The 14484-nt window shown below is 43.7% G+C and overlaps 1 protein-coding gene across 1 annotated transcript in view; it reads left to right on the forward strand.

Moving 5' to 3' along the window:
• Positions 1–14484, forward strand: part of OXCT1 (3-oxoacid CoA-transferase 1) — a 185435-nt gene that overhangs the window by 36962 nt on the left and 133989 nt on the right. Inside the window, exons 5-6 of the mRNA XM_077462803.1 lie at positions 5510–5659; positions 13823–13929. Of these exons, the coding sequence (XP_077318929.1) occupies positions 5510–5659; positions 13823–13929 (257 nt within the window). The remainder of the gene's footprint in view (positions 1–5509; positions 5660–13822; positions 13930–14484) is intronic.

The following is a 14484-nucleotide window of genomic DNA, read 5'->3' on the forward strand; positions in this document are numbered from 1 at the left end:
GTGTGCTGTGGCAGACAGCCACCAGTACTGCTCGGGCGATGGGTCTGTCTGGAATTTGTCCAGCAGTCCCTGCAGGAGGGCCAAGTATGGTTCCACCTGTCTCAGCAGGATGCAGCCTCCCTCTCCAAGGGGTTGCACCTGGCTGGGGGTTCTCAGGGTGGTCTCTGGGTTCTGGCAGGGGGCTGCGGTTGGTGGTCCGCCTGTTTCTTCTGTTTTTGGTGCCGTTTTGAGTGTCTGGGGGGGGGGGGGAGGGAGAATGGTCACCGTGGCCATCTTCTTGGAGGTTTGCTTGCCATAGGTCCCTAAGGGTGACAGGCAAGCGTGGGCTCAGCATGGCGTCAGAGGCTGGCACTTCTCCAGACACCCGTTATAGCAACTGGTTCCCCTGCACCCCCCCCCCCCCATCTTCTAAGGAGAGCTCTGATTCAGACTCTGGTCCTGGCCCCTGTTCTGATGCTTCAGAGGATGCGGACCATTCGGACAGTGTGGAGGAAGACTCTTCATCCATGTCGGCGCAGGAAAAAGCGCTAGTAGGAGCACTTATCACAGTGGTGCAGGATACCTTAAAGATAAAGGATGCGGCGGGGGCATCTGCAGAGGTGCCTGTCCCTAATTGGGGTCCCACAAGCCGGCCTGCACTGCTAAGGTGTTTCATTATTTAACTTATTTTGATAAGTTTATCTGCAAGGAGTGGGAAAGCCTGCAGCGGGCCTTTTCAGTCTTGAGAAGAATGGCAGTGCGTTACCCCTTGGAGAGTTTCCTGTAAAAAAAATGGACATCTTGTCCAGTTGTTGACCCCCACCCCCCCCTTGTATCCAGGTTAAATAAGTGTCCCCTTCTTTCAAAAACCCTGCTGACAGAAGGGCCAAGGCGGTTGCCCAGTCCATGTTTACGGTGGTGTTACAGCGCCGTTGTCACAAACACTTACTGAATGGGCTAAGTTGTTGCACCGTGATTTAAGGAACAGGTTTCCCCAGTCTGCATGGAACTGATAGACCAGTTTGTGCACATCCTTAAATATATGAGACACGCCATAGGCAGGGGCCCTCCTTTTTCCGCTCAGAAGCAGCTTTTTCATCCAGCAGTTAAACGTTCCCAGTCCGACAAGGTGCCCGCTGAGGGACAAAAGCGTCCCTGGTTTCGCAAGTCCAACCAACCTGCAAGAAAATCTGTTGGCGCATGAAGGTTTGCCCCCACCCGACTCGAGCAGGGTGTCTCCTTGGGAGTCTGGTGGACCCCTTTCCTTACCGACCGGTGGGTCTGTGAACTGGTTTAGTCAGGCTACAAGATCGTTTCTTTCTAGTCTGCCAAACAAAATGTGTGTTTTTTTTTTTTTCTCCCTCCAACCTTCATCTTCTAGCTTGTCAGGAGGCCCTGTTTGGGGCAGTACAGGACTTACTGCTGCGGGGGGGGGGGGGGAGAGAGAGAATTCTACTCCAATCTTTTTGTAGTCCCAAAGAAGGAAGGGGTCCGTCCAGTCCTGGCCCTCAATTGCTTTGTGAAGGTGCGAAGGTTCAGGATTAAATCGGTTCGTTCTGTGATCGCTGCACTTCATCAAGGGGATTTCTTGGCGTCTTTGGATATCAAGGACGTGTACTTGCATGTCCCCATATGCATCAGACACCAGAGGTTTCTGCGATTTGCAGTCGGGGGTGAGCACTATCAATTTGTAGCTCTTCCCCCTTGGCCTAGAGACGGCACCAAGGTGCTGGCCCCAATTCTGACATTGCTGAGACAATGAGGGATTGCAATTGTGGGTTACTTGGAGGACCTCCTCCTGAGCAGCTTCTGCCTCAGAATTAAGGGAGGATGTGGCAATCGCCATACAGACTCTCTGGAGTTTTGTTGGGTGTTGAACCTCCAGAAGTCGGTGTTGATGCCGACTCAATGCCTGGAGTAATTGGGGGGGGGGGTTATTCTGGACTCCTCAGAGGAGTCTTTCTCCCTTCAGACAAGATGCAGACTCTTCAATCTGCGGTGCAGGTATTGATGTCCCGTAGGTGGTCTTCGCTGCGTTTTTGCTTGTGAGTTCTGGGTCTCTTGGTAGCCACTTTTGAGGTGGTACCTTATGCTCAATTCCACACTTGAGTCTTGCAGAAAGAGACCCTGTCCAAATGTGACAAATCTGACATCCCTGTATTGTGAAATTCGGGTGAGCCGGCTAGTCAAAGATTTGCTTCTCTGGTGGCTGAAGTCTCCAGCCCTTCGATCCAGGAAGTCATTCCTTCCTCTTCATTGGACGGTGATCGCGACTGATGGGCTGGGGGGGATTTTGGGGCATCCAGTCAGCCCAGGGTGGCTGGACGCAGGATGAATCCCGCCTGACGATCAAATGTGCTGGATCTTTGGGCGATTAGACGGTGCCTCTCCACATAGTTGCAGGGGTGTCCGGTCAGGATCCAGTTGGACAACGCCATGGTGGCATATGTCAATCAAGGAGGGACAAGGAGCTCAGCTGCTGTGCTGGAGGTCTCACATCCTACAGTGGGCAGAGCGGCGTGTGCCAGCTCTGTCAGCCGTATACATTCCAGGTGTACTACCTCTAGTCATCAGTTACTGGACCAGGGGGAATGGTCACTGCATCAGGAAGTGTTTCGGCTCATTTGCATGCCGGATGTGGATCTCTTGTCCTCTTGGCTCAGTCGGAAGGTAGAGGTTTTGTGGCCAGGTCAAAAGATCCCTGGGCGGAGGCCTCAGACGTGTTGGCTCCATGGGGGCACTATCGGCTGATTTTATGCCTTTCCCCTGCTCGGACTCCTCCCTCGTCTGCTACGCAGAGTGGAGGCCGAGGTGATTCAGATTGCCCCAGATTGGCCTCGAAGTCCTTGAGATGCAGACAGATGGTGGATGTTCCTTGGCAGCTGCCAATGCGCGAGGTCCGATACTTCATCCTGCTTTACCGTCACTGGTTTTAATGGCGAGGCTGTTGAAAGTCAGGTGCTGAGGGATCAATGACTCTTGGCTTTTGTAATTTCCACTATGCTGAGGGCACAGAAGTCTTCCACCTGTGATAAATCTCCATGTGTGGGGAGATAGGTTGGCGTCTGTACACGTTCAGTTTCCAGGATCCTGCTGTTTTTGCAGCAAGGAGTGGATCAGAAACTTGCATTGAGCACCATTAAGGGGCAGGTATCAGCTTTTGGTGTGTGTGTGTGCGCAACTCGTTCATTGGTGTGTAAGTTTGTTCAGGGGGTTCGGCATGTGGCTCCTCCGGTACGACCGGCACTACCCCCTGTGGGATTTGAATCTGGTCTCTCGGTGTTTCAGAAACTGCAGTTTGAAAACATTAGGGAGATCCGCTTATTGACACCCTCTCGGAAAGTAGGGTTTCTAGTGGCCATTACATCTGCAAGGCGGGTTTCTGAGTTGGTGGCACAAAACTGATTCCCTATATTTCTGATTTGGCAATTGTGAACAATGTAGTAGAAAGAATGCCAGATCTTTTCATGTTGGGCATTCCGTAAATTTTTGTGTTATCCTCTGTACCTCCGACCAATATTTTTAAATCTTGGGACATGCCCAAAAGATGTGAAATAAAGTACCTCGTTATTCCTGGCATCTCCAACAGCTATCTGCTACCTCTGGAAAGATCTTGCTTAGTACCGACTGTACGATACCGCCACGTCAACAATTTATAATTCATCTCTTGGGTACATGTGCAGATTGATGTATTCAGTGAGAGATGGATGATATGGTACTCGTCAGGGGTGAATGTTCTATAAGTATATTTTCTGGCTTCCCAGCTGCTCATGGCGCATTAGTGCTCACAACCCTATCGCACCAGTTCCTCCACCTTGCTGGAATCTGTCGTTCTCTGGAAGCCTTATTAAATTTGCTTAAGAGGCCCAAAGGCTCCTTACAATTTAACCCCGTCCTTGCTTACTACCCCAATAGCCTGAAAACTGAGCTTCATTGCAAATCCCTTACCCCTACCACTTTCTCCCCATACCACTTTATGGCTCAACCCCTCCCTTCCACATTTTTACACATTAACTGATCTGGCTGCTTGGTCCAAGTACAAAATTAAGTAGCTGGATCATTTAATCAGGAATCGCAGGTTACTGCCCTTCCCTACAATGTGTTCCACGTTTAGCCTCCCTACATGGTGGTGTATTTTTTTTTTTTTTTTGGTATCTACAATTTGCCTTCAATGCTCAGTTCCCACGTTGTCAGATTGAGCTCTTATTCAGAACTTGAACTCATGTTGTGAGTACCTGAGATTGAGACGCTCACCTCTGAGCTTTAGCGCAATTTTATAATGGTTGCATTATCTCCTTTCTCATGGCTGCTGTGCCTGCATCTCCACAGAAGGTGCATGCACATTTTCAAAAGGTTGACTGTAGGCACGCTCTGATTTCACATGTGTGCGGTTGCCATTCAGAATGCGTCTTTTTCATTGTGGCAATTGCTGCGATTCTCGTAGCCACACACAAGTGTGAACCAAGCCTAAAGAGGAGGAGCTCCAGGCTCCTCCCACAAAATAGCTGCTGACTTTTTTTTATTCTAAGGACAAAATATTACATTAAGCTGGAAAAATTCTCCCCCTCCAATCTATTTCTAGATGCTGTTAAATTCAATTTGCCCATGTAGGACAATTTCCTCAATAGCAGTTGTCCCAATAAAGTATTATCCAGCCAACAGCCACTCATTGATTTCATAAAATGTGGGTGATGTGAATTTTTCCAAATGGGTGTCGCTGCTCCTGTGTATTGTACTGTATTTTTGTGCTCCATTCATACACCATTTACATTATTTTAAAATGATTTATTTTATTCTGAGCTAATTTTGTTACCAACTATGGTTGCTGTAAATTTTTGTGACTGACCATTATGTTGTTGTCGCTCTTGTAACTTTTTGAATGTATGGCAGCCCTACTCTGCAAAACTTAACATTTAAAAAAACCAAAAAAAGACCCCTAGAGGAGATGGAAATGATTTATTTACCTTAACTAGATATTGGATTGATTTTCTATACTGTATTCATATGAGTTAGTCACTTTATGGTCATCAGAGCACAAGGGGGCACTATTTACGTCTAGAGAGAGATTTCATCTCCAAATATGGAAAGGTTTCTTCACAGTAAGAGCTGTGAAAATGTTGAATAGACTCCCTCCAGAGGTGGTTCTGGCCAGCTCAGTAGATTGCTTTAAGAAAGGCCTGGATTATTTCCTAAATGTACATCATATAACTGGGTACTAACATTTATAGGTAAAGTTGATCCAGGGAAAATCCGATTGCCTCTATGATCAGGAAGGACTTTTATTTATTTTTATTTTTTGTTATTTATTTTTTTATACTTGACTATAGCTATGCTTTAGAGGAATGTGCAAAATTTAGCACAACCTCCATTTAAAAGTATAATTAGACCCAGAGCTCCACAAGCTGAATAGTGGGTTTAAATTTTATTTAATCTTTATTCTACTCTAGTGGAGGTACACTTGTAATAAAAAAAAAAAAAAATCACAGAAATGTAAATGTTTAACAGAGAAATTGTGTTCATTCCCCACCAGGGAACTCTTGCAGAGAGAGTCAGAGCCGGCGGTGCAGGTATTCCGGCATTTTTTACTCCCACGGGTTACGGCACATTAATTCAAGAAGGGGGAGCGCCTATAAAATATAATAAGGATGGAACAGTTGCCATCGCCAGCAAACCTAAAGAGGTAAGTAGAATTTTTATTTCCCACTTGCTTTTTTAATTTTTTTTATTTTTTTTTCTTAAGCTGCATTTCCCAGGAAGGGAAAAGTATTTCTGAAATGTTTGCTCATTTCTCTCTCATAAGAGAAGAGGTTAAAGCAGTATGAAACCCAAAAGCAAACACTTAATATTGCATGCATTTACTTTTTTAGGCTTTTCCCTTTATTTGCACTTGCCAATATCCAACCAATAACACACCAGCTGTATTTATGTCCCCACTTTGGATGAAGGAGCAATACCAACACCTTTTGTACAGCAACATTCAATCTGGGGGAGGCGGATGTTGGCTATACTAGCAGCATTAGATGAACTAACAAATTAAAGCCAAACTCCAACTAATACTACAAAAGCCGTTACAGCAAGTGTGTGTGTGGAGGTGTGTGTGTGGAGGTGTTGTTTGTTTTTTTTTTTTTTGTTTTTTTTTTTTTTCCTCACTCCCTTTTTGGCATAAAGGTTTTCCATTAAAAATAAAATAAAAAGCTGATCATTGTAAGTGCCCCTGTCTGATGGTTTGGCTCAACCTGCTACATTTGTAGGACAGCTGCTTGTTTTGAAAAACAGACTTGCTGACATGATCACAAGGTGAAAGTACGAGACAGAGCCTAAAATAGAAAACGAATGCAGCTACCACATCTAGATATCAATAACTGCCATATAATGTTTGCTTATGGGTTTAATACAGCTCAGCAAAGGTGCTGGAGGGAATATGCTGCCCTCTGCTGCGCTGCTATGAATATTGTGCCTAGAGGCGATTCAGTTTGCATTGTGCGCTATACAAGTATTTCTTTCTTTCATTCATTCATTGCCAATGGCCTGATTTTTTGTGTGTGTGTGTGTGTGTGATTTTTTTTTTTTTTCTTTCCCACAGTCTTCCCCAAACTATATAGGGTATAAATACTTTTAAAAAGTCTTGTGGTTAAGAGTTTTATCTGATTTTAATAAGAAAATCAAGCAAGTTTCAAATTGTAGTCTCTGGACACTTGTCCTTGTATAGAGTCCTTCCAGTTTACATGTATTCTGATCAACTTCTAACAGAGGACTCCCTGCAAACTGATATATAAATGTCACTTTATTATGAGCACTTTTTTTTTTTTTTTCATTAATGCAGAAAGCCAAACCATGAACCATATAGTCAGCCTTGACATGGTCCTAATAGTCGGATTCATGTAAACCTTAGGATGTGATGGATGCGTGAGCTAAGCAACGAATCCTTGGTGGATGAGATGGTGGTTGCAGCATCCTAGAACCTGCTGACCCCCTGGGTGTCGAGCTACTGGCTCTTCCATATGACAATGGACCTGGAACTATGAAGGCACATCCTAATTGGGAGGTCAATCAACCACAACTTTAGGAACCCCTACCAACCTCTAAAGGAACCTTCAGGTTACATGGAACACTGGTTGAGAATGGCAGGTGGAGGGTTACAGTAATGTAGCACATGGCAATGATCCTCTATTAAAGGATAAATGCACTTTAAAACAAAGTACTCCTTTAATCCTTTTTTTCCTCTGACCAAACCTAACCCACCCTCCCCATCCACAGACACACTTGCTGTAATCCAATGGCCACAGCATCCCTTTGGTGTTGGTTTAGATTAGCACCCCATAGACTTCTAGGAGGCTGTATCTCTAGGTCTCTGGCCTCAGGACATTGCCCACCAGGTATAAAACATACAAACCTTTGTGATGGAACATTTCTAAACTGCACAGGAACAAAGTGGTTTCTATGATGGCTTTAAAGTTGGTCTGTCTTTTCCAAGGTCCACAAACGCCCAGATTTTCGTACTAGCATTTGAATGCCACCACTGCATGTGGGTGATATTGATGACAACCATACAGTCTCTACCAGTCTTCCAATGTCTTTTAGCGGGGGAAACGCACCATGTCACCAAGCTGATATCATCTGCTGGTTGTAGTAAAATGACAAATTACTTTCATGTTTGCCAGTGACCCACATGCTGCCCATATCTCCAATCCAGGAAAATGCCTTTACAATGCTTGAATTGGAAATGACAGGATCTGTTTTGTGGCTGACAAATGTCAGACGGCCATTCCTCTGATCCATGAAAAACTAAACCCATGCAAAGACCAATTGTTTTCTTTATGTCCTGTGGCCTGTTGTGCTTGCAGGGACATTGGTGTACTTCTCCCCAACATGCCTCTTTGTTCCCCAAGATGTAGAAGCCCCGATATCTGATGTGAGCTGACAAGTCTGAAGTAGCTGTATTGTATAAATGGTTCACGTATTGGTGTATGCAGTGGATCACAGGCATAAAAAGCATACACTTAACATGATTAATAAAATCTGTCTGTGTGGGAATACTTTATTTTTGCCCAAGACTTTTCCCTTTTGCAATGAAAGCAACAACTTTGATTAAAGAAGCCATGCAGTATCATCTCAGACCTCTATTTCCTCACATCATGTTTGATCCAGGATTTTCATATGTCTGTGGAAACCTGTTTGTACAATGCAGTACAAGGTGGACACAGGGCCGCTGATAGAAATCACGGGGCCCCGTACAGCCTACCTGACGGGGCCCCCCTTCAGCTCCACCCTGGCCGCGCCCCTAGTCCCTCCTCCAGCCCCACCCCTGGCCCCACCCATTGCCCCTCCCCAGACCATACATAGTGAAATGTAATGTTAGTTCAACATCTTTAGGCTGGGTTCACACTGCTGCGGCTACAAGAACCGGATGTGATTCGCACCGCACTGCAGTGCAAATCACATGCGATCTCTGTGCGATGCGAGTTCAGCCATACAGATAGTATACAGATAGTATGGCTGAATTCGCATCGCACCCGGCCCAAACTCGCACAGGACCCTTTTTTTGGTCCGCAGCAGAATCGGATCGCATGGGTGTTCACACCATGCGATCCGATTCCTGTCCGAGTTTGCAGGGTCCTGTGCGAGTTTGGGGCCGGGTGCGATGCGAGTTCAGCCATACTATCTGTATGGCTGAACTCGCATCGCACAGAGATCGCATGTGATTTGCACTGCAGCCGCTCCAGTGTGAACCCAGCCTAAAAAAAAATGGGTATTCTTTTGTGTTTACATGTGCTAGAATTCATTAAAGTGCAATTATTAAAATTATGTTTCAAAAGTACAAAATTGCTTACGATTTTTAAAATGTAATCATTAAGTATGACACAAGTATGTAATCATTAAGTATGACACAAAAGAAGGTCAGTCCAGTTTTGTGTCATCTTTTATGCCTCAAGATCAAGAATACACACCTCACCTTGTCCCCAACTTCCAGATAAGATCTCACCTCGATCGCCCGGCCCCTGCTCTCTCAGCTTCTTGTTAGTCATGTGTAGAGAGAGAGAGGATTGGGCATATCACTCCGCAGCATAACCTTTCTATGCTAATGCTGTGCGGTGTGCGGTGTGCAGAGGATGTATTCCTCCGCGGCTGAAAAAGAAGAAAGAGTCCCCCCCACTACAGGCAGCCGCATACACAGAGCGTAGAACACATATTGGAAAAAAAAAAACTGTACCGACCGTGGGGGGGGAATTGGTGGAGGGGATTATGGCTGGATGTTATCTGCTGATAGCGCACGTTATTTATGGCAATCCATGATCGTGGAGGAGGAACTTTTTTTTTTTTTTTTTTGGCAGTTAGGTTGCCTGGGCCCCCCTGCTGGTCAGGCCCGGTACAGCAGGGCCAGATGTACTGGCCTATCAGCGGCCCTGGGTGGACAACTGGCTTTTTTATTTTATTTTTTTAAATCTTTCTGTGCAAAAAGTAAAATTCACATGTTTTGCCACTAGATGGCGGTATGGACTTGCACACTGCGCTCTGCAGACATTTGGACATTTTTAGTCAGTTGGCACCAGATGTCTTGCCCTGTCATTGTGCAAATAACCCCAGAGTAATTCTGGAGTTGAGCTGCCATGGTTCTGTATCCCTTGTTGTTCAAGAAGTAGCAGCTTTGTCCATTTTTGATTAGTTTTCGTTACTGTACAATTTTTTTAAATTTAATCTTCAATTCATTTACCCAGAGATCATCAGATCATCATCTGCAACTTTATTGGCTTTATGGTAAAAGCTAAACTTTTTTGGCTTTGTGTGGTGTGTTTTTTTTTTTTTTTTTTTCTTTTTTTTTCTTGCAGTACTATAGTTTTCCAGTGTGGTGCATTTTGGTTTCAAAGACCTATTCACACAGTGAACCAAAATGTCCCTGATGTCCTTCTGAATGCTTAAAGCGGAGGTCCGCCCTAAAAAAAAACAAATTCCTAAATGCTCCGAAAAAATTAAAATTATAATTTTTTTTACTCGCCAGAAATGTCTGTTGCTAGGCAGATCGTCCTAATCTGCCACTTCCTACTCCGCGGTGATCTTCGTTCTTCTCCTCCTCGCGTTGTCTTCTGGGGAATGGGGCGTGCTGTGTTCTGGGAACTGAGTGTCCCCCAGAACACAGCCGACCATTCACAAAGCACCACGCGACTCGCGCTTGCGCAGTATGAAACGGGCAGTGAAGCTGCAAGGCTCCGCTGCCGGTTTCCCTTGGGTGGCGGCACCGCAATCCTAACCTGATGGACGGATTGCCCTGGGGGGGTTTGGTCGACATTGCAGACTCGCTGGACAGGTAAGTGCCCTTATTAAGTCATCAGCTACAGTGTTTGTAGTTGCTGACTTATTTTTTTATTTTATTTTTTTTTTTTATGGCCAAACCTCTGCTTTAACCACTTCAGCCCCGGACCATTTGGCTTCCCAAAGACCAGAGTATTTTTGCGATTTGGCTCTGCGTTATTTTAACTGACAATTGTGCAACGTGGCTCCCAAACTTTATTTTTTTTTATTTTTTTGCCAGAATACCCCCAAAAATATATAAAATGTTTTTTTCCTCAGTTTAGGCCAATGTGTATTCTACATATTTTTGGTAAAAATCGCAATAAGCTTTTCGTTTGCGCAAAAGTTATAGCATCTACAAAATAGGGACTAGTTTTATGGCATTTTTATTTATTTTAATTAGTAATGGCGCTTGCTGTGCATGTGCGACCACACAGCCTTAAATTTAAAGGGCTATTACCTGTACGCCCATTTGCCTATATCCGTGCCATTCTGCTGACTTAAATGTTTGTGCGGCGGTTAAATCGTATCACACCCCCCCCCCCCCCCCAAAAAAAAAAAATTAGTCTAGGAAGCTATCAACTTTTGGCTGGATGAACGGCTTTTCTTTGCACACGTTGAGCGGATCCTTTTATAACGCATTCAATTCTATACTTGACAGACTAAAAGTGAGCAAATCTGATAAATTTTACTTTTACATACAACTTAAACCATATAAACCCAAGAATATGACATAAAAATTTCATATATTGGAGCTTCATGCAGGCTTTTCATGAGTCGCATTCCGAACATATCTTTTGAAAATTGAAATCTTTGAAGTTTCGCATTTTGTGATCCGTTGGTGCCAGCGTTGATTTCCAAATTCGACCAACCAAGCCTTCAATTTTATCTAATGTTGCTCCAGAAAATTATTTTTGTAGCTTTTTCTTGTACACTTTTTTTTTTTTCTCTTTTGGTAAGGTTTTTTGCACAATTCGCCCATCATTACAAATGAGGTCAAAATATTTTCTAAACATGCCCGGTCACTCATTTTATCTGACCATATGGAAATTGGCTGTTGCTGCCCACTAATGGTGCAAAATTCTAACATTCTTGGTTACAATTTTCTAAAGAAAATCCTTTCCAAATTCGACCCATGTATGGCCAGCCTTAAGGTCTCTGGATGTGGTGGAGTAGTTTTTCAGGCTATGCATGTTTAGCAAGTGCAGAAAGTCGAAGCCCTTCTCAATTTGTGAGCTTAAAGTGATTGTAAAGTCTTGTGTGTTTGATTAAAAAAAAAAAAAAAAAACCTGTTATACTTGGCACCTCTGTGCAAAATCCACTGCACAGAGCAGCCTGGATCCTTCTCCTCTCTGGTCCCTCTTTGCTGCTCCTGGTGCTGCCTCCCTCCTGTCGCTTGCCCCCACAGCAAGCAGCTTGTTATGGGGGGGGGGGGGGGGGCTGGAGCTGAGCTGCAGCTTTGTGTGCAATCGGACATGTAGCTTTCTGACCCTGCCCCCTCTCTCCTCTGGCTGAAACAGCACAGCAGTGCCATTGGCTGACTGACAGCTGTGGTAGCCAATCAGGAGGCAGTATCTTGGACAGCCAAGTGACTCATGCACAGAGGGGGGTCAGGTGAGTGTTAGGGGGTGCTGGGGAGGCTATTACACACAGAAGGCTTTTTAGCTTGATACATAGAATGCATTCAGATAAAAATTCTGCTTTGACACCCCCTTTAAGATGGGCAATAGATTATGTATGTTCCTCCCCCCCCCCCCCCCCCGGAAACAACAATGGCAGGGAGCGGTCCCTGCCAGGAGAGCACATTGATTAAAGCTAGCAGCTACAGCTGTTGGCAATCCTATGCCAAAAATCCAACATGCTGGTTGTGCCCAAGTTGATCCAAATGGCCTACCCATAGATGGATATACCCTTGGCAGGTTCCTGAGATTCAATTAATCTGTGGCTCAAACAACCCAATCTTCGTTCTGTAACTGCTAATCTCCCCACTCATGTAGTGAAGATGGGTAGATTTGATTTGAGTTCCAACCTGGATGACAACCAAGTCTCCCATTGATTGTTGCAGCGGAAAGTGAATGTAGCCATTCCAGTGGAAGAAATGTTTACAGAATTGCCGGGTGAAAATAAAGAAAATAAAAGTAAAAAACAAATGTAGCCAAGCCAATTTAAGGATTAGTAAACTGCAATGTATACATTTTTGGGGTTTTAAGTTTAGCTGCACTTTAACCATCCCCTATACACACTCCTAACTAAACCCTTAAAACTCCTCAGACTTTTCAGGCAAGAAATGCATTTTTTGTTTTAAAACGCAATTTACCTGGATGTTTTTTGGTTTTAGTACTTCTGAGTCGGACCCTGAACAAGCATGGAGCTAAAGGAAGTTGTATTTCTCTGCTTGTGGCCAGCCACAATCACCATATGTAACCATGAATGGATGTGGCCACCGACATCTTGTCATTGGGAATACGCAACTATCTGCTCACAGCTGTCACACCCCACAGCAGGAATCGGTAGATTCTCGCCGCTGGGATTCCCTCTGTAGATGGATGCCTAATGAGAATCAGTGTTCTTAAGCCAATGCCACATAGAGAGCCAAATCTCAACATTTTAAAAGTATTTCCTGTGATCCTACTGTAATATCTTTTTTTATTCTACAAATCAAATTCATTAAAACATCCTAAATATTTAACCACAGGAACATGTACTCCTGTCTGACTTGTTGAAGCCAATCCCTTTAAAGGAAAAAAAAAAAAAATTATATTAAATCTCATGTAAAGATTGCAGTTAAACACCATCAGAATTCACTTTGCAGTAATAATGACATTTAGAAGATGACTTTTGATTTAAAATGAACTAGGAAAATTAGGATTACAAAAATAAACTACACGGTAAACATGTTAAGGTGGTACCGTCCAATAGAATTTTAATAAAACAGGGGGTTAAGTTCTATTAAGTTGTCTACTTGTAACTACATAGATGCAGTAGACTATACTCTGGCCATCACGGGTTTCTGTTTTTGTGAAGGTCACCAAAGCATGTTCTTGGTTACTATGCTAGCCTACCAGAAAGGGAACTTCTATTACTAAGGTTTTAATCAAGGTAAAGGTTAATCTGTCTTGTAGGACACTGTTCGAGTTGATTGTTGAAACGTTTTGTACATTTTATTCTTTTAACAATACATTTTTATTGCAAGTTTTTAAATTGACAAAATGGATTGTCATTCACGTTTTAGTCATTTTGTAACCAACATAGTTACATTGGTTCATAAAGATGAGGGTATAGGCATTGACAGGGCTCTAAGTAAACTAGAAATGTCAGTCAAAACTTGCTAATTAGATTAAAGTGGATCCAAGATGATAGTCTACATTGGAGATATGCACATATGACTTGGGGGTATTTCAGGTCCATGATCATTACATCTCCAACATATGCCAGGTGTGGAAGGATACATTTTTGATCATTTTATATGGGGTCAAATACCATCCCCCCCCCCCTTTTTTTTTTTTATTTTTTTATTTTTTTTATTACATTTATTCTAACGAGCTCCCTCTTCTAGGTCAAGGAGTTTAATGGCCGCCACTTTGTTATGGAGACTGCGATCACAGGAGACTTTGCACTAGTAAAGGCTTGGAAGGCAGATCGTGCTGGTAATGTTGTTTTCAGGTAAGGTTTAATTTATAAAGTGCGTGCGTGTGTGTGTGTGTGTGTGGTTTTTTTTTTTTTTTTTTTTTTTTTTTTTTGTTCTTTATATAGATATGCCATTAAGTCCCAGTCCAAAAGCTTTCTCTATTGCTTTACCTGGGATGTGGACACATGTGCCTACTAAGTTTTGCACACTGACCAGTTCACAATATAGGACATACAGGACCCAAACTATCTTCAATCTTTGTGTGTCAGATGTGTAGCAATATACCAGTACTGAGCAGAGATGCCACCATCCTCAATGTGTTTCCCTGCTGAGCAGCAAAAAAGAAAAATCGGAAAAAGACAAGCAACCTTCACTGCTGTAGCCTTTCTGATATACAGCCAATAAGGCAGTGTATGTAAGACATAAAGGACAGACAACCTTCAATCTTGTATGTCTGATGTACAACAATATAACCATTCTGAATAGAGATAGCAGCACATCCATATTGAAGTGATTTGGCATGTGACTCAACATGTCAAGTTGCATGCCTAAAATCGGCAGCCATTGCCGTTAATAGCACGGTAGTCTGA

Source organism: Lithobates pipiens, unplaced genomic scaffold (genome assembly GCF_037356315.1).
Source record: "Lithobates pipiens isolate NorthernLeopardFrog02 unplaced genomic scaffold, aLitPip1_a1.2 Scaffold_3, whole genome shotgun sequence".
In the NCBI taxonomy this organism is placed as follows: Eukaryota; Metazoa; Chordata; class Amphibia; order Anura; family Ranidae; genus Lithobates; species Lithobates pipiens.